At 44.8% G+C, this 25,120-nt stretch overlaps 2 protein-coding genes and 1 long non-coding RNA gene across 6 annotated transcripts in view; 1 reads left to right on the forward strand and 2 right to left on the reverse strand.

Moving 5' to 3' along the window:
- POC1B (POC1 centriolar protein B) overlaps window positions 1–7,935 on the reverse strand; it is a 100,022-nt gene extending 92,087 nt beyond the window's left edge. For 2 of the 4 annotated variants that reach the window (XM_020882468.2, XM_020882467.2), the window contains exons 1-2: window positions 7,231–7,932; window positions 6,473–6,557 (exon numbers count right to left, since the gene is read on the reverse strand). In XM_020882468.2, the coding sequence (XP_020738127.1) occupies window positions 6,473–6,557; window positions 7,231–7,245 (100 nt within the window). In that variant the 5' untranslated portion in view covers window positions 7,246–7,932. Of the gene's footprint in view, window positions 1–6,472; window positions 6,558–7,230 lie in introns of all 4 variants that reach the window. The other 2 variants (XM_020882466.2, XM_070454311.1) reach the window with 2 other exon arrangements.
- GALNT4 (polypeptide N-acetylgalactosaminyltransferase 4) lies at window positions 835–6,102 on the reverse strand. Its single transcript, XM_020882465.2, has one exon. The coding sequence runs from the start codon at window positions 5,858–5,860 to the stop codon at window positions 4,112–4,114; it is 1,749 nt and encodes a 582-aa protein (XP_020738124.1). The 5' UTR covers window positions 5,861–6,102; the 3' UTR covers window positions 835–4,111.
- On the forward strand, window positions 7,499–20,484 carry LOC110130448 (uncharacterized). Its single transcript, XR_011483192.1, has 3 exons — window positions 7,499–7,579; window positions 12,938–13,003; window positions 20,269–20,484. It is a non-coding gene; the product is annotated as an uncharacterized lncRNA (long non-coding RNA).
- Window positions 20,485–25,120: the final 4,636 nt, after the last annotated feature.

Genomic DNA, 25,120 nt, shown 5'->3' on the forward strand with positions numbered 1-25,120 from the left:
ACAAAAAAGAAAAAAACAAAAGATCAGTGAAAATATATTTAGCTTGATGACGTGCATGCATGCTCAGTCGTGTCTGATTCTTTGTGACCCTATGGACTGTAGTCCGCCAGGCTCCTTGGTCCATGGGATTCTCCAGGCAAGAATACTGGTGCAAGTTGCCATTTCCTCCTCCAGGGGATCTTCCCGACCCAGGGATCGAACCTTGTACACTGCATCTCCTGCGCTGACGAGTGAATTCTTTACCGTGAGCCACCTGGGAAGCCAGGTTGACTACATATACCTTAAAGAAGCCTGCAAGACACCTGGAATATAAGGCAGAGTCCAGAGACTGGTGCTGCTCAGCAATGTGTCATGCCAGGGATTAGCCAGAGTGGAGGGTGTTTGGCAAGGATTACTGAAAGAGGAAGAAAGACACTACTGGTGGACAGGAACTGTGCTTAGGGATGGGGTAATACAGACAGGTTGAGGGAGGTGTGACACTATGCAGTTTACAAGGCAGACATATTTCTTTTAGGCCCAGGGTTTCGGATGTGTTAATGTGCCCACGTGTCCACTTGGTTCCTTTTATAGTGCTCCCAGTTTGTGCCAGAGATTTCTGATCACTTCCAGTTTGTTTATGAATAGTTAATGCATGAACGGTGTTAGAACCACTACAGAATCCTTGTTGGTTATTGACACTTTGCAAAATAATACATGGAATTCAACTTTTTTAATATTCTACTGTCTGCATTTGTCAAATAAGTAAAATGATAACAAGTTTAATTTACTCCTATTACCATTCATAAATGTGTACATAGAAAGAGTGATCCCAGAGACTACAACCATCAGAATCCATTTGCAAAAATAGTTAGGCATATGTTTTATTTTACATGTCTTAATCAATATTGCAAATATCATTAACAAAAGGAAAAAGGATATAAACCGCTCATCATACACCAAAAAATTCATTGTTCAAAAGAGATTAATCTGAATTTCAACATTCTTTGTGCTCATTTCATAACATTATTAAAACACCAATTCAAAAGGACAAACAAGTCAAAACTAAGTATTTCGTTAACTAAAATTGAGACCCTACATCAACTACACAACTGAAAAATAACCTTCCATCAACCAAGAAAAATTTGATTTGCTGACATATAATGAATAGTCAAGAGCCTACTACTGGCTGCACAGACAAATTTTCTTTTACAAACAAGTTATTTTGAGTTATAGAGACTCTGTAGATGACTAGATTATCATTGTTTTTAAACGGCTGCTAAAAATGACTATTTAGAGTCAACCTATTCACAGAATTGAACACTAAATAACATAGTGACCAGCTAAAGTTGAAATTCTTGTCTACCAAATTTTTATAAAACTTTTAAGCATGTAAATTAACTTAAAAGATCTGTTAATTATATACAGCAAAAGAGCTTTGGTACCAATAAATTAGAAGTAAGAAATCAAAATATACCTTGTAGTTTTACAGCGTATTTTAGGAATTAAATTGGAAATGCCAACATATGAAAATGTGAAAGTCTCATTCTTCTACTACCTACATTATTATGAAGAATGAACCACCCGCTTATTCTGAATTACTGATATAAATAAAACACGAGCCTAAAATTTCTTCCAAAAAGATGAATGGGTCACACCCTGCAATTTAGGCAAAAGGTAAATAAAGAATTCAGTGCTTTACTTTTCAATGCTCCCTTTTTCTTTTGATGAGAGCAGAAAGATTCTAAGATAAAAATAATTCCAATAAATACATCTAGAATATATCAATCTTAGCGCTCCCATCTGATAGAGGGCTAAGAAGAACAACCACCTGCCAATGCAGGAGACACAGGTTCGATCCCTGGTTGGGAATATCCCCTGGAGAAGGAAATGGCAACCCACTCCAGTGTTCTTGCCTGGAAGATCGCATGGGCAGAGGAGCCTGGCAGGCTACAGTCCAGGGGGTCACAAAGAGTCAGACATGACTAAGCGACTGAGCATGCAAGAAGAACAACAAAAATAAATAAAAAGAGTAAAGTGATCTTTAAAAACCAAAAGGCAGATTGAGTAAGGGGTGAGGGTGGGTTTAGGAGAATATTTGCTGCCAATTAACCAATTCAGAGCACTATTACCAATTCTTCCTAAATTACACCCAAGGTCATGCACATTGCACATAGAATCTAAACCATTCTTTGCTACATAACATATGAAAATTATTAACACATTTTTATTTTAAGAAACAAAAGAGAAACAAAATATACAAAGCAATATTACTGTTTGAAAAGGTTATTCTAAAATTTTTTCTTAAATTTAGATTTGGCCAAGTTCCTACTCTCCAAATAATCAAGCAGACACCAAAAACAACTTCTGAGTACTGTGGACTGATCCTTTAGGGAGCATGCCTTTTTCACAAATCTACACCAAAATGAACTAATTAAGATTTAATTCTGAATTCAGCCTGTGATTGATTTCTGGATATAACATTGGAATAAAAACAGTAAAAGTAACTTTTTAAAAGTATGTTTACTTCTCCCATAAATTAGTTTGGAAAATATTAATATTCTTAACCCAAAAGATTCCTTTCAGAGTTTGAAAGATTAAAGAATAAAAAACAAAATTGGTTCAGCAATTCTCAAAATAAAATGAACACAAACACTGGCCACAACTTTCCACTCAATCCAAAATCACTTCAGTTGAGCTCAGCTCACTTAATTTTAAAAAATCATTTCTTTTTTCCAGCTTCATACCTGGAATGACCATTGCTCAACAACATTATCTACGTTAGCAGGGAGGAGATAAAAGTGTTGAAGATTGCAAGGTTGCTGAATGTACAAGCATGACATTCCAGAGCTGGAGGGAATCTTCAAGACCTGCTCCAGCACCCACATTTTACAGATGAGGAAACTGAGGCTCAAAAGGAGTCATTTAATCACAGGACTTGACCAAAGTCACATTGTTTGGCGGAGCCATTCATTCAGCCAGTCATTCATTCACCCACAATTAATGACAGCTATCTAAGCACCAGGCCTGGGGCTCCGTGCAGAAAAGAAGCTGGAAGGCCCCATCTACCAGTGCAGAGAGCTATCCTTCCCCTTGGAAAATCTTAAGATCAACCCTTAAAAGTCCTCATCAGCAAGAACTCTGTAGGAGAGTTGCACTGACTTTGTCAAACAGGGCCCACTTTCAGTTTCACACGTTTCAGTAAACACAGTTGGCCTCTATTGTGTTTATTTTAAGTGATTATTAAGCGTTTACTTTAAGTGATTAAGCATTAACAAAGAGAAGCACAGTATTCTGAATGAGTCCCTCTCTGATACATTCAAAGTTGAAGGAAGTGCAATCAGAAAATACCCCATACACACACACAAGTTCACAGAGAGGACAGATTACAAAATCAGCGATTTGAGGTATCAACATAGAGCAGTTAAGTCTAATAGCTCAAGCTGGTAAAGTGTGGAATGTAAATGGTTTCCATTTCATTCAGATGTGGTATTTTTTTCTGAGATGTCTGTATGTTAGGAAGACCTCTAAACTCAATTCCAATTCATCCATTGACAATATAACTAAACCAGGCCTTTCTCCTGAAGAGTAACTTTCCTTAATTTCTATTTGAGTAACAGAAAATTAGAATTAAAAAACTAAACAAAACCTAAAATTTCACATGCTGACTAAAGGAAATTCAGATTCTATGTACAACAAAAACAGCAACAGCTTGAACTGCACATTTCTGAGTTTTTTTGTTTTTTCTTTTTAATGCAGTGGACTTACCCATCAACATAAATCATCCCTCATTTTGCTTGAACTTTTATATTCTTTAACATTAAGTCTGGCACTTAAATGTTTTGTGTATCTCAAGTCACAGTCGAGTCGACTTCTTTAAGAAGTAAGAGAACATATTGACAAAGCTCTTAAATAAAACAACCCCCAAATAAGGCACTTTGAAATATTAAACAACAGATCTCTGCGCACCCAGTTTCACTGTTTTGTTTTAACCAAAACGCTCCACCGCTTTTACAGAGCTCTTGCAGATGACCACTGGGTGAATGCTGATGAAATAAATCTTCACTGAGGCTCTCTGCAGGCTGACTCCCCTTAAGCTATCGTCAATTCCAGACCAAAGTGCTGTTATGCTCATCTATTTCTCAAACTTCCAGATTTGATTTTTATCCAGAGCATCACAAGTTCTCATCTGAACATCGGGCCGGCCCTCGGGTGTCCGGTAAGCACTGAGACACAGACCTGAGTGGGGATGAAAAATGGTTCCATCTTCTTTAAAATGCCAAATAATGTTTGCTGGGATAGGAAACCCATCTTTGGGACAATTCTGCATTCCCACATGCTTTCTTAGCTCGGCAACTTCTGCACATAACTCCGTCACCGAATTAAACCTTATTTCTTTGTTGGAGGTATATTCAAAGAATTGATTGCCTCCTTGACCGTGGCATCCAAATAGGGAAAGGTTAGCACTTGTGGGGTTGTTGTCAGGAGCATTATAATCTAAACATTCAGAAGAGATCCCAATACTGCGAATAGCTCCGTGCCAGCCTGGCCTATCCTCTGGAACGTGCAAAGTAGAAAACACATTTTTCAAATACCAGTCAAAGCTCTTGCACCTCAGCCTTTCCCGTAGTAATTTTCTTTCAGAAATATCGCCATAAGCTTCTTTCCTTGCTGGAGGGTTTCGATTGTAGAAATGCTCCTTGTACTCGTCCATCCAGACTTCCGCCGCCCGAGCAGTATTCTGCAGGAAATTGGGCCGAGCATATGGTGCCCGCTTAGGGAATACGTGACCCACGTGGGAACATGGGTGAATCTCCAGTTTACCTCCACACTGCCACACCCTGAAAGACAGCTCCAGGTTTTCACCTCCCCACACTTCCATCCCAGTGTCATAAGTTCCAAGGTACTGAAAATACTTCTTGCTGACCGCAAACAGTCCTCCGGCCATGGTGGGCGATCTGAATGGTTCGATTCTCGATTTACGCCTGTCCCTCTCATGTTTGGGGACAGAATGCCACTGGAAGGTTAGACGCCAGTCGAACCCACCAATCATGGGCTCCCCAGTCTGCATATAGAATTCAAAAGTATTCCAGTCGATGGTGTCTATAACAGGACAAATGATCACTGTTTCATCCTTATGAATCCTTTCCAAAAGTGGCTCCAGCCAGCCAGTATTACACTCACAATGACAATCCAGGAAAGTGAGGACGTCGCCAGTGGCAAAAGTGGCCCCAATCAGACGGGCCCTCACCAGCCCTTCCCGCTTGTTTGTTCTAATCAGGCGGACTCTATCCAGATTGCTGATGTAAGTCTCCAGCTGTGTCTTCAAATATATTCTGTCGCTCAAGTCATCGACCAAGATGATCTCCTTCAGAAGGACTGCGGGAGAAGTTTCCAAAACACTGTGGATGGTGCGAAGTAAAGTCGACCAGGCTTCGTTATAGAAAGCGATGATGACAGAAGTGGTGGGAAGTCTCCTGTAGTTAAACTTCTTGGCCTTACACTCATACATTCTCTTATCCTCTATGTGGCGGTGCAGGGATATCCTGTCACTGAGGTAAATGTTAATGGCATATCTCTCGATGAGTTCCTCTTGCTGCTTCAGCTCACTCTCGCTGAGCTGGAGCTTGCTGGCTTTCCCCCACTCCCCAAGGGCATGGGAATCTGCAGGGGGCTTCTCATACAGAGGCCGAGACAAATCCACTGCTTTCTTCCCCGGCTCGGAGAGCTGTCTTGACCCCGGCTCCCGGGCACCGCCGACTAGCAAGGAGACATGGAAAGTGGAGACGGAGAGTTCCACCAGGAGGTAGGCCACTGTGAGAAGCGCCAGCAGCAGGCAGCTTTTGCCTGCCCACGTCCACCTCACGGCCATCCGGATCCTCATGGCTGGGGCGCGGACGCGGCCACCAGGGTCACCGCGCGCCGGGGAAAGGCTGCGGGACCCGACGCTGGAGCTCCGGGCTCAGGTAGCAGCGAACTTCCGAGCAGGTCCCTCCTTTCATGCAGGCGTTCGGATCCTCGGCAGCCGCGGGGGCCTCCTGGGGGTCACCTGGGACCTCCGCGGGGCACGGCCTCCGGTGCAGCCCCAAGCCCTCTCTCCCCACTTCCTCCCGCCCGCCTCACAACTTTTCACAAACTCTGCAGCCAGCAACACCCCACCCTCCCCGGGCCGAGGGCAAACCCCTCCCCTTCCCACTTCCTCCCCCTGGTGGCGACTTCGCGCCAGTGGCCGGCCAGGCCCGGGCCCGGGCCCAGGCCTGTGGGCGACTCTGCGGGGCCTGGGGGGGCCCGGGAGCACCAAGGTGACCCTGGGCTCGGGTCCACTCCGGCTCCGACTGCATCTCGGCCGCTCTCAACACGATTCCACCCATATAGATCCTCAGAGGTGGCTCTCCCGGGGACCCAGCGTGGACGGGCGGCAAGGGTTCCCACCGACTGAGCGTCTCATCACAAAAAAAAAAAAAAAAAAAAAAAAAAAAGAAAAAAGAAAACTCACCAAGTTGTTTGCCGTTGGGGCTAAAGTCCACGGAGGTGATCGCAGCTTTGTGGCCCTTAAAGTAACGCTCCAGAACCGGGTCCTCCTGGGAAGGAATGTCAAGTTTTGAAAGCAGGTGCAGACCTCGAATGTACAGAGGTCAGAGAGGAGCGCGGTCCCTGCCTGCGGGAGCCGGCCCGGGAACCGCCACATCGGTGGAGGGTTGTGGGGAGCATCAGCGCCCCGAGCGAGCACGCGCGGCCGCAGCTATATTGGGGTGTACGCCGAGCACCAGCCTCCGCCCGCAGAACCGGCGGAATCTCCGCTCGCGCTGCCCAGAAGCGGGCGCCCGCCGCAGACCACCTGGGCAGAGCGATTGAAATGCACGTTCCGGGGCCCCGCCCGCAAGCTCGCGGTCACAGGTGCGAGGCGGGGCCCCCCGGCTCCTGTACTTTTCAAAAACCTCCCAGGTGATTCTGACGCAGGCGCTCCACGGAAACCCTAAGAGAATTCTAGGGGGACCATGGGGCCGCCGGGGCGGTCACAGCTCGGGGACTCGGGGAGGAGCGCCCGGGGCTCCGCCAGGGCTCGGCGCTGCCGGTGCCCCGAAGGCTAGGGGTGAGTCACGGGCGCCCAGGGGCGAGGGGCGCGGAGCTCGCGGCTCGGGATTCGGCTGAGGACTCCTGCCTCCATGTCCCGCCAGGTGCGGGTGTAGCCCCGACCTGGCTCCCCAACCCGCGGGAGCGGCTCCGGGGAGGCGCACCGCAGCCTGTCCTTACCGGGGAGGAGGCCATGGGGGAGCGCTCAGCTCCCGGCTCCTGCCCGCAGTGGGAACCGGGGGGAGGGAGGGGTCGGGGTAGGAAGGGGGACCGTGCGGTGCCCGGAACCGTCCGCCCGGAGCGGCAGCGCCTCCCGGTCACTACAACAACGGCGCCCCAGTCCAACCCCGCGCCTCAGGCGTGGCCAGCCGAGCTCCGAGGCTGCGCCCGCGCCGCGGAAAGCCGGACCTCCGCCACCTGGCAAGCCGGACGCCCCGGGATCAGGTGTCGCCACACAGCAAAGCCAACGTTTGCCAACACCTGAGCTTCCCCCGGCTTGATACCAGAAGGAGGGTAGTAACCGAGATAGGTAGGAGACCGATGGTTGGGAGAGGGTTACGAACCTGTGATCGATGCAATCAGAATTCTATTACGCGTTAAAGAGACAGCGCGCGCGAATTTGAAGCGGGTCCCGGACACCTTATTTTTTGATGCGGAAGAGAGTTTGATCTGAAATGAGGCAGTTTGCTATTTATTAATATACACAAAAGTACTAAATCTCTGAAGGACAGACTTGAATTTATTTAATCACTATTTTTCACACACGCCCAGCGTGTTATAAATGTAGATGCTGGATAAACGTGATGAATGAATGAACGAATGTTTTCCATCCACTTAAGGTTCTTCTGCCGTGTTTCTGTTCCAATCTCGTTTGCCTGTGCTTTAGAGCTGCTAATTGATACTGTAGCATATTTGAGGTCTTTAGGAAGACTTAGAAACATATTTTTTGTTCTGTTTAAATTACCCGGCCACATAGTAACTATAGACGTTGCTACAGTAGACTTTCCTACGTAGAATATCATTTGAGCTTCAGCAACACTGCGAAGTTGATAGGAAATGTTGCCGACCTTTAGAAATTATAAACTTGATTCTTAGACATTTTGATTTAATTATCAAAGGTTACACAAAGACAGCTCTTCCAGTTCCAAGTCCATATCCCTTTTTACCCTGTTACAAAGTTTGAAGGACTCAGTTGAAAATTACATATAGAATAAAGATTCTTGGCAGCATAAGATGGCATAATAGACCACAGCTGGTAAGATACACGGTCTATACAAATGAAAGGCATACTACACTATTACAGATTTTCTAACTAGTTGTTTAGTGATAGAATTTAGTTGTAATGAATACTGTACATAGCAATCAAACAAATTTAGACTGCATTATTAGTTCAAGTATATGTTTGTTGAATATCTTCAGGATATTTGGCAGTGAAGGATACAAAAGTGACTGAGGTATTTTCCCCGCCTTTGGGAACTCAACAATCTAGGTTTCTGAGTTTCATGTTTTAGCATGCATAATGATGATTTTAGGGGACCGCAGTCCCTAAGATGCTGATTCAGCATATATGAAGTGGAATCAAGGACCCTACAAATGTATTAATAATAAGCCTCTTAGGTGATTGCCTTGGGAGTCTCAACTGTGTACATTGAGAAACATCACTCTAGTCTAGGAGGTGGTGTGTCAAGATTGTTGCTACTAGCAAGGTATCAGCAAACTGTGGCAGGACTCTAAGCTTTGCTACTTACTCCCAGTCCAGGTTTGACTTTAAAGAAAAAAAAAAGACCAACATATTAGAAAAATAATGCTGGATGCTTGTGGGAATGTAAAAGGATATAGCCCTGTGGAAACAGTTGACAGTTCCTAAAAATTTAACCCTGAGGTATATACCCAAGTGTATTAAAAACAGGGACTGGAATAGATACTTGTACACCAATATTCATAGCAGCGTTATCCACAATAACAAATAAGTGGAGGCAATTCATGTATCCAGCAGATAAATCAATAAGTGTGATACATACATACAATGCACTGTCAGTCATAAAAAGGAATGAAATTCTGATACATGCTGTAACATGCCATGTGGTGCTTAGTCTATCAATTGTGTCCGGCTCTTTTTGACTGTATGGACTGTAGCCCACCAGGCTTCTTTGTCCATGGGGATTCTCCAAGCAAGAATACTGGAGTGGGTTGCCATGCCCTTCCCCCAGGGGATCTTCCCCACCCAGGGATCGAACCCAGGTCTCCCACGTTGTAGGCGGATTCTTTACCATCTGAGCCACCAGGAAAGCCTGCTGCAGCATGGGTAAGCCTTAAAACATTATGTTAAGTGAATAGACCAAACACAGAAGAACATGTATTTTATGATTCCACTTATTGAGGTACCTCAAATATGTGGATTCATAGAGACAGACAGTAGAATGGAGGTTAACAGAATGGGCTGGGGATAAGGAAGAATGGAAAGTTATTGTTTAACAGATGTGGAGTTTCTGTTTGAAATGATGAAGTTCTGGAAATAGAGGTGATTGTTACAAAACATTGTGAATATACTTAATGCCATTGAACGGTACACTTAAAATAGTTAAAATGGTAATACTTATGTATATCTGACTACAATAAAAATAAATAATAAAATACATAATAATTCTGAAAACTCTGAGGACCTCAAAGTTTCTCACAGCCAAGATATATCTAATATTGGGTTTGGCAGATTAACAGAAAAAGTTGGAGATGTATAAACTAGCTCAAAAAAGAGAAAAAATTTAAGTATGGATTTTTCTCTAATTCTCTTAGCTAAAAGAGTTTCCCAGGTGACAGGCTTCCCTGGCGGCTTAGGGGTAAAGAATCCACGTGCAAATGCCAGAGACATGGGTTCCATCCCTGATCCAGGAAGATCCCACATGGTGAGAAGCAACCGAGCCCATGGGGCACAACCACTGAGCCTGTGCCCTGGAGCCCGGGGGCCACGTCTACTGAACTCACGTGAGCCCCGGAGCCCGGAAGTCACGTCTACTGAACTCACGTGAGCCCCGGAGCCTGGAAGTCACGTCTACTGAACCCACGTGAGCCCCGGAGCCCGGAAGTCACGTCTTCTAGACTCACATGAGCCCCGGAGTCCAGGGGCCACGTCTACTGGACTCACGTGCACCCCGGAGCCCGGAAGTGACGTCTACTGGACTCACGTGAGCCCTGGAGCCCGGAAGTCACGTCTACTGGACTCACGTGAGCCCCGGAGCCCGAAGTCACGTCTACTGGACTCACGTGAGCCCCGGAGCCCGGAAGTCACGTCTACTGGACTCACGTGCTCCCTGGAGCCCGGGGGCCACGCCTACTGGACTCACGTGCGCCATGGAGCCCATGCTGCGAAACAAGCGAAGCCACCACAATGACAAGCTCCATGCACCGCCCCCCCCCCCCCAACTAGAGAGTAGCCCTCGCTTGTCGCAACTATAGAAAAGCCCATGCAGCAAGGAAGACCCAGCACAGCCAAAAATAAATAAGAATTAAAAAAAAAAAAGTTTCCCAGGTGGTGCAGTTGGTAAAGAATCCACCTGCCAATGCAGGAGACCAAAGAGATGCATGCTCAATCCCTGGATCAGGAATATCCACTGGAGGATAAAAAGGCAACCCACTCTAGGATTATTGCCTGGAAAATCCCATGGACAGAGGAGCCTGGTGGGCTATGGTCCATAGGGTGGCAAAGAGTCAGTCACGACTGAGCATGCACACTTGGTTAAAAAAAATTTTAACTTTTTTCCAATTATCAAAAAATAAATATTTTTAATTGAATAGGAAAAAAAATCACAGATTGTCCCATCACTTAAAAGCTGCTTTAAAAAATTTTTTTCAAATACCTGTCTATGATAGGCTCACCACATGCCAGGTACTCTTCTAAGTACCTTAACATTTTTGACAAATCTTGTAAGAATCTGATTAGATAATATTAATTTTTTCTTCCAGTTTTGTTGAGATATAACTTAATCACAGCACTATATAAGATTAAGGCATACAACATAATGAGTTGACTTTCATCCATGATGAAATGATTACCACAGTAAGTTCAGTGAACATCCATCATCTCATATAGATACAACATTTAAAAATATTTACTTTCCTTATGATGAGAACTCTTAGGATTTACTGTCTTAACTTGCATATATAACATACATCAGTGTCAATTATACTAGTCATGTTGTATATTATAGAGAAATGATATTTTTCCCATTTCCCTTGTACAGATGAGGAAATTGACATGCAGAGACATTAAGTTGCTTAGTCACAGGCACACAGCTAGGATGTGGAAGAATTTTAGATTTTAGTGGGTGTTTCCAGACTCCACCTCTTAATCACTAAGTCATGATGCCATTTTTTGTGATTGCAAGCACATTAAAAATGTGTAAAATTCTGTATCCTACCTAACAGTTTTCCCAGGAAGTTTTACAAAAAGCAAGAAATATAACACCTCCTTTATTTCCATTCCACTGGCCTCATTTACTAGTCCAAGCTGCCCTGCCCTCTATTTTCCATATTTGATTTTATTTCTTTTTTGCTATTCCTAAACTTTGCAAATAGCAAAAGTTCAAAGGTCAGTTCAGTTCAGTTGCTCAGTCGTGTCCAACTCTTTGTGACCCCATGGACTACAGCACACCAGGCCTCCCTGTCCATCACCAACTCCCAGAGTTTACTCAAACTCATGTCCATTGAGTCGGTGATGCCATCCAACCATCTCATCCTCTGTCATCCCCTTCTCCCACCTTCAATCTTTCCCAATATCAGGGTCTTTTCTAATGAGTCAGTTCTTCACATCAGATGGCCAAAGTATTGGAGTTTCAGCTTCAGCATCAGTCCTTTCAATGAAGATTCAGAACTGATCTCCTTTAGGATGGATCTTGGATCCATCTTGGATCCAAGGAACTTGGATCTCCTTGGATCTCCTTGCCATCCAAGGAACTCTCAAGAGTCTTCTCCAACACCACAGTTCAAAAACATTAATTCTTTGGCACTCAGCTTTCTTTATTGTCCAACTCTCACATCCATACATAACTACTGGCAAAACCGTAGTCTTGGTTAGACAGTCCTTTGTTGGCAAAATAATGTCTCTGCTTTTTAATATGCTGTCTAGGTTGGTCCAAGGAGCAAGTGTCTTTTAATTTCATGGCTGCAGTCACCATCTGCAGTGATTTTGGAGCTTAAAGGAGGACATCTGGAAAAGTGGCCCAAGTTGGGGATTTTTTTTCCTAAACTCAAGCCTGCTTGAGTTCATGTAATTCTACTTGCTACAGCGATCATTTGGGACCTTGGATTGCAAATTTATTAATCTGAATGGGAGTTAAAATATTTAAAAGTGTACAAGGTATCATTAGAAGCCAGGTACAAAGGTAGGACAAAATGGATTCTTTATTTGGCCTTCCTTTTCCAGATCCCCCTCAAATCAGTAATTGAGTTGATCCACGTTGACACTCCAAAGGGTTGTTATTTTAGCACCAGTCATTCCGAGGCCAGTTCCCTTCAAAGGTTGATAATTCAGGCATAGCACAGAGATGCCATCTGCTGTTCATTTCCCTATATGGCACTTGGACTGAACTTAATCTAAGTTAACCCTTGAACAACATGGGTTTGAACTGCACAGGTCCGCTTACAAATGGTATTTTTTTTTTCCAACAAATATATTGGAATTTTTTTTGGGTAAATTTGCAAGAATTTGAAAAACTTTTGGACAAACTATGTAGCCTAGAAATATCAAAAAATTAAGAAATTTAGGTATGTCATGAATGCATAAAAATATGTAAGGTTCTGTCTATACTTACATAGGCATAAGGTGAGTGATATTTTATATTAAATGAATAGTGTGTTAGCCTTCTTTTGTTTTATCATTTTTCCTTTAAAGAATTACATCACACAGTATGCCTGTCCCTTGTAATCAGAGAAACTGCATATCAGCCTAGCATCACAGGTAATTTTTTTTTAATATAACAGTGTTCCCAATACTGTACTGCGAATAAGACTGTAATACTGTATGCTATAATAGTTTCCCTGGTGGCTCAGTCAGTAGAGTCTGCCCACAGTGTGGAAGAACCAGGTTCAATCCCCGAGGTTGGGAGGATCCCCTGGAGACGGAAGTGGCAACCCCTCGAGTGTTCTTGCCTGGAAGATTTCACAGACAGAGGAACCTGGTGGGCTACATTCTATGGGGTCACAAAGAGTCGGACACGACTGAGTGACTTATGCTATAAAAATTTTATACTGATCATTGGTGAGTATATAGGCTAGGCTACCATGAAGCATTTGTATTGATTACACTAGGCTACAATAAAGCAATCATATTGCTGCTACTTCATTATCAATGTAGAAACTGTTAAACCTATAAGCAAGTATGGATTTCTTTTTCACATTACCTTTTCATTTTTGATGTCTAGTGTTAGTAATATGTATAACACCTACAGTGTTTTGCATTATACAAGACAATATTGATGTAGATAGAGGCAGATAATTCATTTTGTAAACAGATGACAAACTTATGGTATGGATAAATACAGTACTGTACTGTAAGTGTATTTTCTCTCCCTTATGATTTTCTTGATAACATTTTCTCTAGTTTATTGGAAGAATTCAGAATATATCAAGTATAACATACAAAATAGATGTTAATCAACTGTGTGTGTTATCAGTAAAGCTTCCAATCAACAGTAGGCTGTCAGCAAAAGTTTTTGAGGAGTCAAAAGTTATACATGGATTTTCAGCTGCCCGGCATTGTTCAAAGGTCCCTGATGCTGGGAAAGATTGAGGGCAAAGGAGAAGCGGGCATTAGAGGATGAGATAGTTACCCAGCATCACTGACTCAATAGACATGAGTTTTAGCAAACTCCAGGAGACAGTGAGGGACAGGGAAGCCTGGCGTGCTGCACTCCATGGGGTCGCAATGAGTCGGACACAACTTAGCGACTGAACAACTAACTTGTAGCCTGTTGCCCGGCAGTGTAACTCTCTTCTGGATATAGTTGCTTCATAGTAGAGGAAAATACATGGAAAGGAAAGTACCAGATCCTTCTGAACCATTAAAGTATTAACCCTTTTTCTTTTAAAGACTGTGAATGATTTATATCAATTAACATTCAGTCACCAAGTCCTATCAACTACATTCTCACAACTGATTTTCCCATCTTTCTGTTCTTTAAGCTCCAGCCCCTCTATAGACCCTCTGCCTCTGCCTCCTGGAGTATTTCCGTAATCCCAACTTACTTTCCAATTTCCAGACTTACTTGTGTCTGTCTATCCTTCATGCTGCTAACAACTAGGTAAGAATCATCAGGGCAGCCAAAGTACCAATTCCCGCCCCAGAGATTTTGATTTAGAATGTCTGATGTGAATACAAGAAATCTATAGGTTCTCAAACCAGCTTTCCAGGCGATTATAATGTGCATCAATATTTGGGAACCACTGGGCAAATCATGCCACAAGACTTCTTTAAAATGCATTTTGTGGCTACATGGTCTGAGCCTCAAACCAAGTCTTATTTTATATTCAACCATCATTTCAAGGGGTTCCCTGATAGCTCAGTTGGTAAAGAATCTGACTGCAATGCAGGAGACCCCGATTTGATTCCTGGGTTGGGAAGATCCTCTGGAGAAGGGATAGGCTCCCCACTCCAGTCTTCTTATGCTTCCCTTCTGGCTCAGCTGGTAAAGAACCCGCCTGCAATGCGGGAGACCTGGGATTGATCCCTGGGTTGGGAAGATCCCCTGGAGAAGGGAAAGGCTATCCACTGTAGTATTCCAGCCTGGAGAATTCTATGGACTGTATATTCCACGGGGTCGCAAAGAATCGGACAGGACTGAGTGACTTTCACTTTCACTTTTACCCAGCTACCTCAAGTCAACAGTTAAGCTATTGCAGAACATTCCTGCAGGAAATGAGCATTAGCATCACCTGAAGGACTTGTTAAACTGCAGAGAGCTGAGTCTGCTTGAGAATTTCTGGTTCAGTAGATCAAGAGTCTGAGAATTTGCATTTATAATTACTAGGGTTGATGCTTATGCTATCGATGAACTATTCTGTGGAAATCTGCAGAATAGGAAATAAAAAGTGGTGGTGGTAGCAGGGTTAGGGGAAGAGACAGAAAGTAGAATCTGGTGTTTGCCAGGAGCTGAGGGGGAGAAGGAGCTGCGGAGTTACTATTTTATGGGTGTAGAGTTTCAGTTTGAGAAGATAAAGAAAGTCTAGGTGGATGTACTTAGTGTCACTGAGCTATGTGCTGAAAAATGGCTAAATAGTAAGTTTTATATTGGGTGTACTTTACCAAAATTGAAAAGAAAAATAAGAGAGAAGTATTGAAGGGAAAGAAAGCACATAAGTAATGGCATCCTGGAGAAGGCAATGGCACCCCACTCCACTACTCTTGCCTGGAAAATCCCATGGGCAGAGGAGCCTGGTGGGCTACAGTCCATGGGGTCACTAAGAGTCGGACACGACTGAGCAACTTCACTTTCACTTTTCACTTTCATGCATTGGAGAAGGCAATGGCAGCCCACTCCAGTGTTCTTGCCTGGAGAATCCCAAGGATGGGGGAGCCTGGTGGGCTACAGTCCATGGGGTCGCACAGAGTCAGACATGACTGAAGCGACTTAGCAGCAGCAGCAGCAATGGCATCCTATTTGGGCGGTGAACTTCGGTAGAATGGAGGGTACTGTAGGAATGGAACATTCTGGCACTGTTGGGGTGCTGGCAGTAGGGATGTAAAAAAAAATGGAGAGTTGACAGAAATAGAGCTTCCCAGGTGGCACTAGTGGTAAGAGTCTATCTGCCAATGAAGGAGACATAAGAGACACAGGTTTGATCCTTGGGTTGGGAAGAGGCCCTGGAGGAGGGCATGGCAACCCACTCCAGTATTCTTGCCTGGATCCCATGAACAGAGGAGCCTCGCTGGTCCCAGTCCATGGAGCCACACAGAGTCAGACACAACTGAAGCAACTTAGTACGCATGCACGTGACAAAATAAAATGAAGGGAGGGGGCAGAAAAACTGAAATGCTATCCTTGGTCCTGAACCAATAGTATCTGTTGGCAAAGGGTTATCGGACCTGCCTACAGACACTGATAATTTTTTTTAAGACATAGTTTAATATTTTATTTTTTAAAGAAAGAATGTAGCTTTTACTGTCTTAGAATAAATAAAATCATGATAATAATTCACAATTTACCTAGCTTCTTCCATGTATTTTGACAGTTGTATCAGGTTTCCACTTGTGAGAATTTTCTCCTTTTTCCCATTATGAGCTTATGTGTTAGATCATGATAACCATCATGAGCTTATGCATTAGAAGGTCATTTGTGGTACAGTATCATAGCTATGACTTGTCAAGTAAGTGTGTAAGAGGGATGAAGGGGAAGATGGAATTGAAGATGGCTGACAGGTCTTCGCTTAAATGACACTCCTCAAAGAGCCTCCAGAGACTACCCTATTTAGTGTGGCTCCTCTTTCCAGTCATTCTCTATCCAGTTACCATCTCTGATTTTCTTCATAGTCTTAGCTATTCCCTCTGCCTTTACTTCTATAAAATCTTTTCTTGACCCCCTTCTTTTCCTTCATTTAAATCTCAAAAGCTTTTTAAAAATTCATGCCTCATCTCATTCTATACCACATCAAACTTTTATTTTTCTTCAAGTATGTATGCCTCACAACTTAAAAATAGACAAATGATTTTAAAAGACATTTCGCTAAAGAAGATATATAAATGGTCAGTAAGCATGAAGAGATTCCCGACGTCATTAATCATTCAGTTCAGTATAGTCGCTCAGTCAAGTCTGATTCTTTGCAACCCCATGGACTGTAGCACACCAGGCCTCCCCGTCCATCACCAACCCCCGGAGTTGACTCAAACTCAAGTCCATTGAGTCGGTGATGCCATCCAACCATCTCATCCCCTGTCCTCCCTTTCTCCTCCCACTTTCAGTCATTCCCAACATCAGGGTCTTTTCCAACGAGACAGCTCTTCCCATCAGGTGGCCAAAGGATTGGAGCTTCAGCTTCAGCATCAGTCCTTCCAATGAAGATTCAGGACTGATTTCCTTTAGGATGGACTGGTTGGATCTCCTTGCTGTCCAAGGTACTCTCAAGAGTCTTCTCCAACACCACAGTTCAAAAGCATCAATTCTTTGGCACTCAGCTTTCTTTATAGTCCAACTCTCACATCCATACATGACTACTGGAAAAACCATAGCCTTGACTAGACAGACCTTTGTTGGCAAGATAATGTCTTTGCTTTTTAATATGCTGTCTAGGTTGGTCATAACTTTCCTTCCAAGGAGTAAGCGTCTTTTAGTTTCATGGCTGCAATCACCATCTGCAGTGATTTTGGAACCCCCCCCCCCCCCGAAATAAAGTCTGTCATTGTTTCCCCATGTATTTGCCATGAAGTGAAAGGACTGGATGCCATGATCTTAGTTTTCTGAATGTTGAGCTTTAAGCCAACTTTTTCACTCTCCTCTTTCACTTCCATCAAGAGGCTCTTTAGTTCTTCTTCACTTTCTGCCATAAGGGTGACGTCATCTGCATATCTGAGGTGATTGATATTTCTCCTGGCAATCTTGATTCCAGCTTGTGCTTCATCCAGCCTATTTTTCTCATGATGTACTCTACATATAAGTTAAATAAGCAGGGTAACAATATACAGCCTTGATGTACTCCTTTCCCTCTTTGGAACCAGTCTGTTGTTCCATGTCCAGTTCTAACTGTTGCTTCCTAACCTGCATACAGATTTCTCAAGAGGCAAGTCAGGTGGTATGGTATTCCCGTCTCTTTCAGAATTTTCCACAGTTTGTGGTGATCCACACAGTCAAAGGCTTTGGCATAGTCAATAAAGCAGAAATAGATGTTTTTCTGGAACTCTATTGCTTTTTTGATACTCCAACGGATGTTGGCAATTTGATCCCTGGTTCCTCTGTCTTTTCTAAAACCAGCTTGAACGTCTGAAATTTCATGGTTCATGTACTTCTGAAATCTGGCTTGGAGAATTTTGAGCATTACTTTACTAGCGTGTGAGATGAGTGAAACTGTGCAGTAGTTTGAGCATTCTTTGGGATTGCCTTTCTTTGGGATTGGAATGAAAACTGACCTTTTCCAGTCCTGTGGCCACTGTTGAGTTTTCCAAATTTGCTGGCATATTGAATTCAGCACTTTCACAGCATCATCTTTTAGGATTTGAAATAGCTCAACTGAAATTCCATCACCTCCACTAGCTTTGTTCATAGTGATGCTAATCATTAGAGAAATATAAATCAAAACCACAATGAAATACTACTTCACAGCCACCAGGATGGCTATAGTCAAAAAGATGAAGAACCCTAGGTTGCAAGAATGTTTCAACATATGCAAATCAATAAATATGATATATCACATTAAAAGGATGATAGACAAAAGTCATATAATCATCATGTGCCCAGCCAATATGTCTTAGCATGATATGTGATCATTTATGTGTTTTCTCCCTCAGTAGCTCTTACCAAACTATATCAGTTAATGGCATCTTAAACTCCCAAAAAAGTAGTCTACCATGTCCTCTTCTAGGCATCTACATCTTGTGTTGGATCAGGAGTTCCCAAAATAGCGCCTGAAGACATGAAAAAGTAATCTATACATATGTGCGCTGATTTATTATCACCGATACAGAGTCACTAATTGACTTTTCTCCTGATGCTGCTGACAAATTCCGCTGTCAAATTACGCACATGCTCGTCTTCTTTTCTGATGACTACTCAGAACAACAAAAAACTGCAAAACATTAGGTAGGGGTCTTGGAAAGTCTTTCAGTCTCTTTCTGTTATAGGTGAGAAACCAAAGATCCCTGAAGACTCACTGAGTCCCACCACTGTTCAGCTAGACCATCACAGAGCCAACCCTACAGGTCAACGCTCCAGAATTCCAGGTCCGGGCTGGCCCTGGACTACAAATGTGTCATCCATATTCAAGATGACCTCAGCCAGAGGTTACGACTTTTTATCCAGCTTTTTATCCAGACTTAGTGGAAGTCTTATAGTCTCTATGGAATATACTTATGGTCCTCAGACTATACTGATATATCCATGATATAAACATTATTAAGCACACTACTATGAACCACACAATATTTTAAATAAAAATATAAGTAAAAATGAGAACAAAGGTAGAAAACTCACTTACCTTCTAGGCCCAAGCAGATAACAAAAATGAGTGAGACAGGCTAGACTGTGGGGTTACCAGATACAATACAGGGTGTCCCAACGGAATTGCACCAGTTATACAAGACATACACTGAAAACAGTAAAATAAAATCGCTGTTTATGTGAATGTCAGGAATTTGCAGAGAACTGGAAAGTGCCTGCCCCTCTCACCAGCAGAGGGCAGCTGCCTCAGTCTCAGAGGTTGTCGCCACGGGAAACACAGCCCTGAGGTCACCAAATTATTTAAACTACATCAGCTGGGAAGCCAGGCTTTTAGTAAACTCTCCCACACTGTAAAAGTGCTCAACTGATTTGGAAAAATTTACAGACTACTTGGGGAAAAAAAACATCTGTAGATTCTGATGGTGTTTAAAGAAAATGAAGTTGCTGAGTCGTGTCCAACTCTTTGCTACCCCACCCCCTGGACTGTAGCCCACCAGGCTCCTCTGTCCATGGGATTTTCCAGGCAAGAATACTGGAGTGGGTTGCCATTTTCTTCTCCAGGGGATCTCCCCAACCCAGGGATCGAACCCAGGTCTCCCACATTGCAGGCAGATGCTTTAACCTCTGAGCCACCAGGGAAGTGCCTAATAAGACTTCTCTTTCCCACCCAAATGGGGAAGCAGTTGAGCCCTACAGGTTTCAGACAGATGGAGGTTGAAATTCATATCACCAGTGCTATAACAATAATGGATTTGACTTAAGGATATGGCTTCCCAAGAGAAGCTAGTGGTAAAGCACCTGCCTGCCAATGCTGGAGACAAGAGATGGGGGTGGAGTGGGGGGCTGGGTTCAATCCCTGGATTGGGAAGCTCCCCCGGAGGTGGGCATAGCAACCCACTCCAGTATTCTTGCCTGGAGAATTTCATGGACAGAGAAACCTGGGGGGCTACTGTCCATGGGGTCACAAAGAGTGGGACACGACTGAGCGAGTGAGCATGCGTGTAAGCATGAGGCTATAACCAAACAGATTCCTTCCTAGCAGGCTTCTAAACTGAACTAACTGCGCTCTCACCCAATCCAGCCGTTCACTCCAGCAAAGCAGAGTTTACCCTTCAATGAAAAAAGCAAACTGGAATACTCCCTCTTCGCAGACATAAGAGGCAGGACCTGGAGAGAGGCGGAGCTGGGTGTGCTCCGCCCCTTCTTCCTGACTCTCCGGGGCAACTCTGCGACAAGGAAAGCCAAAGGGGAGAGGAGGTGGATGCTTTAATTTCTGGAATAAAACTGTTTTGAATTAGAGGTGTCCTGGAAGGCATTTTATCATCAGTGAAAGAACAGATGAGGCATGGGGCTTCCCCCTCCCCCTTGCACCCCGCCTCTGAGATTTCACCCAGAGAGGAAGAAGTAGGACTTTGGGTAAGTTTGGACAGAAGAAGAAAAGAATTAAATTGTTTTCTAATTGCACCTTATGAATCCCAATCTTTTATTAACATAAATGTTGCAGGTATTTTTAGTTTGAATAACTGAAAACCCATCTCAAACGGGCTTGTGTAACAGATGTGGGCACAGTGTGGGCAAGACCACAGATCTGTTTCCCTGGTTCTCTCAGCTCTGCCTCTCTCTGTCCTGGCTTCTTCCTCAGACCCAGCATCCTGCTTGGTTACCAAATGGCAGCTGGCAGCAGATGTAACTACATGTTCCCCCTTCACTTCTGAAGGGGAGAGCATTACTTCCTGAAAGGGAGGATCAAAGATTCTCAGTTCCCTGCTGAGTGGAACACTTGCGAAGAAATCCCTGTGGCTAGGGAAATGCCATGTTCTGGCTGGATTAGGCTTGTATAAATTAATCCAGTCAATGGAACATAATTAAACTAGCCAGGATCCTCCACAAACACTAGTGAAAAAGTAAACACAACCAAAATGCAAGGCTGCTACCAAGTAGGATGGAAATGGTATGGGTGTGAAGGGGGGGGAAATGTTCACCGTGGGAGATGAGGACGGACTGAATAGAAGGCATGGCTGTTGAGCCATGACCTCTGAAGAGGAAAGGGGATTGGGTAGAGGCCAGCAGGAGAGTGGATTGTAAAGGGGTTGGACACGGAGTGTGAAAGGGCTCTGCAGATGGGTGAATTGATCGAAGAATCCTGGAGCGCTACACACATTGTATTATGGAAACTCTAAGGAGTTGATTTGTTGGCGCACCGGTACCAGGGAGATGAGGGAGAGAGAAGAGTGTCGGCCCGAGGAACTTGGACACAGGATGAGTAGAACTGTCAGGAGCTAGATGCCACTCTCAAACAGGGCAACTGAGAGCTTGGTAAAGGGACTATTTACCATGCTGTGGGAAGGATTAAGGGAAATAACAGAGATAGGCTGTGTTGCCGTTGTTCTGTTGCCAAGCCATGTCTTATTCTTTGCGACCCCATGGACTGCAGCATGCCAGGATTCCCTGTCCCTCTTATTAAAGGCCCAAAGAGACATTCTGTATTATGAGGTAATAACAAAAAGTCATTGCCATCCCTAGGTCTGAGGGGGAACAGGGGAGCCAACGCCAAAGGACCAGACATCTCAGTCTGCTGACAGGAGCTGTGGGCTTTGCTAGAAGGGTGTTGTGGTCTGCTCTTAGCAACCTGGCTGGGAGGAGCCTGGAGAAAGAAAACCCTAGACCTCAGTACTGGTGACTGCCATTGGTTACGACAAACTAGAAGTTGGTGGGCGAGGGATATTATGAAGGCAGTCTATTACAAGTCAGCATCCTGGGGCCCAGAGCAGAGTGGAAAATGTTGGGACCTAAAGGGACAAACAGGAAACAGCCGGCACAGAAGGAGGGTGAACACCGGGAGGAATAAACAAAATCTCAGAAAGCATCCTGTGGGTCCCAGGACGTCATTGAAAATTTCAGAGTTGGAGCACCGCTGGCCTCTAGAGGGAGCGCAAGGATTTCTCTCCTTGCACTCACTGGCTCCGGAGACAAAACATCGATAAAGCCTTGAAGAAGAAATATATAGATTCCAGGGAAAGAGCCCTCAGCTAGGAGATGGAACTCGGAAGTGGACAGGAGTTGCTCCCAGAAATGGAAATTTTCCCTTTGCGCTTAGATTTGCTACATTTGGGTTGATTTGTAATAATACCAATTAAAGAAATCAAAACTGCCACTAAGCATTATTCACTGGATACCAAGGTTTAGTACAGCGTTTAGTACAATTCCTCAAGGTACACACCACTGAAATTCCTATTTTACAGATTAGGTGACTGGGAGAGCCTGGATTTGGACCCACATAACGCTGGGCCTCTCTGATCCTTTTTTCTTCCAGGTTGCTGCTTTAGTCCACTAAAGGTTGCCTTTCCTTAGAAGCCTAATAAAGCCATGTAGCCTAATAAAGCCAGGGCAGGGTCCAGGGAAAAGGAGCGTGAAAGTAGAAGCAGCTTTCTATGTTAGGGTTTATCTTCATTGAACAATTTTAAGCACATATTTAATGACTGACACCGACTACCTGCCAGGCTCTGGACCAGGTGCCAAGGTTACCCAGGTGAAAAAGATGAGGGCATGACCATTCAGCCCTCAGAGTTCCGAGTGTGCGGAGCAGAGGCGAATCCTGAGTCCACGACATGCCACCTGTCTGAGCAGGGCAGACCCTAAGTCACTCAACACTCTATTTCCTTATCCATCAAAGATACATAGTAGGTAAATACTACCTAAGAGCAATGCCATGGGAGCTTCCTTGATGGCTCAGTGGTAGAGAGTCCACCTGTCAATATGGGAGACATGAGTGTGATCCCTGATCTGGGAAGATTCCATGTGCCGTGGAACAGCTAGACCTGTGAGCTACAACTATGGAGCCTGTGCTCTAGAGCCTGGGGAGCCGCAACTCCTGAAGCCCGTGCACCCTGAAGCCCTTTGCAGCCAGAGAAGCTATCACAATGAGAAGCCCACACACCACAACTAGAGAGCAGCCCCTCTCTCTGCAAGTAGAGAAAACTCTGAGCAGCAACGTAGACCCAGCACAGCCAAATGAAAGAAAGAACAGCACCGTGCGTGTTGTGGACGTCCCGAAGGTGTGAGCTGCTGTCTTTACGACATGCTGTCAGCCTCTGGGGCTTCTACAGTAGATGGAGAGACAGAGAGAAAGACAAAGTCAGGTTTTTGGCCTGAGGAGCCAAAGGAATCAAGAAGACCACTCTGTCCGCCACGTTGGCAAGTTCCAGGGTTATAAAGTAAAAAAAAAAAAAAGTCTTCTGGAGGCTCTAAGGGGACCCAGTTCAGCTGTTGGTTTGGGGGTCAGAGCTCTAAGTTCTGAGGCGGCAGACCGTTCTTGCCTGGCATTCCAGCTCTGAGCAGTTGATACTGGCTGCCTAGACCAACAGTCAGAGGGCTTCTCAGACTATATGTAGGATTAATGGAAAGAATGCCACAGGCCAGAGAAGATTTCTGCCGTTGATACAGTATTGAGAGGAGAGAGCATGTGATTCTAGAAGGGTGTTCTTTGCCTTGGAATATTCCTTGAGCAGGGTCCTCTGGGGAGGACTCGGAGGTCCTGACTAAAGTCTGAGATGAAGGTAATCCCCGTATCTGTCCAGGACTGTCCTCAGTTCAGCATTGAAGGAATCCCCTCCATCTTAGGCACAACCCAGTGTGTGTTACAGGCTGTTTTCTACCTGACAACCGTTAACAAAACAAATAGCAACAAAAATCTATGAACTCAGACCAGTCGAGATGACTGGTTTCTTTTTTTTTTTTCTTCAGTCTGTGGAAAGGCATGGATTCTGGCCTGCTGTAATGTGTTGGCCTGTATATTCCCTAAATTTCCCTTCTCCTCACAGCAGCCAATGGCATCTCAATTTCTCAGCGATTTTTCCCTGCTCTATCCACTGAAGTCTTAGCAGGAAACAGATGGCACCCTCAAAAGGGTTTAACTGAAAATCATTGCGCATGGGGATTATTAACAGAGGCGTGGGCAGGGTTAATGGGGCCCACAGGATCTAGGGAGACACCCAGGGATTAGCCATCAGCCCCAGAGAGGGGTGCAGCTGCCGGTCTGCAGAGAGCTGCGCTGCCCAGAGAGACCCACGGCTGGGAGCTGGGGCCTCCGGCCAGTGCCTCGGGTCAGAGGGCAGGGAGAGCATGCCAGGCGCCTGGTGCAGGGGCGGTCAGACCCCAGGCCCCAGAGCCTGGCCAGAGAGGACAGAGAAAAGAGCCCAGAAGAACCAGGCTGGGCCGCCTACTGCCACTCAGCTTCCATTCCAGTTCTTTCCTCCGCTGGAGAAAGCAGCTCAGGTCCCCGACCATGAGAACACTCCGAGTGTCATCACTGATGGATGACAGAGTTGGTTCCTGTTCCTTCCTGGAAACACTAAACCCGGAGGGGCGCAAGGTGCCAGGAGAGGGAGATGAGGAAGCAGGGACAGCAGAATCTGGCTGCTCCAGCCCCAGGCCTGAGCAGACCTGATGTGACCATCCTGACTTCCTTCTCCCACCCCCTCTGTTCATGATGCCCTGACTCTCAGCTGGCACCCTGGCAGTGAAGGCAGTTCTTCCCTGAAGGAGTGCGCCAACCCTTCCATTCCTCAGGACGCAGGTATCATACTTAGCGCTCTGTCATTATGGAGTCGCTCTGGCCTCCCATTGACCATGTCAGTTGCACGGGGACTACGATAAATCCCCTGGGCTCCGGTCACAGCACTGTCCCCATTTGGTAGCAATCCAGTTTCTCCCTGTTAAACAGAATCAATCGCACTGGCCCGTAGAAACACCCAATGTGTTGCCCTTAATTACGGCAGGCACAGCCTGAGATGGCCATGGGGCATTTTCACTGCTGCGCCATGGAAATATTCCTCCCTGTTTGGCACAAGGACCGCAAGCTCACTAGATAACAAAATGTTTCAGGGACAGGAAGATAACCTCCTTGAAGAGGGTTATTCAGGGTAACAGAGAAG

Source organism: Odocoileus virginianus, chromosome 24, assembly GCF_023699985.2.
Source record: "Odocoileus virginianus isolate 20LAN1187 ecotype Illinois chromosome 24, Ovbor_1.2, whole genome shotgun sequence".
NCBI lineage: Eukaryota > Metazoa > Chordata > Mammalia > Artiodactyla > Cervidae > Odocoileus > Odocoileus virginianus.

Excerpts from the sequence above, each read along its gene's own strand:
- GALNT4 (XM_020882465.2), bottom strand. The coding sequence starts at position 5,860 with ATGAGGATCCGGATGGCCGTGAGGTGGACGTGGGCAGGCAAAAGCTGC.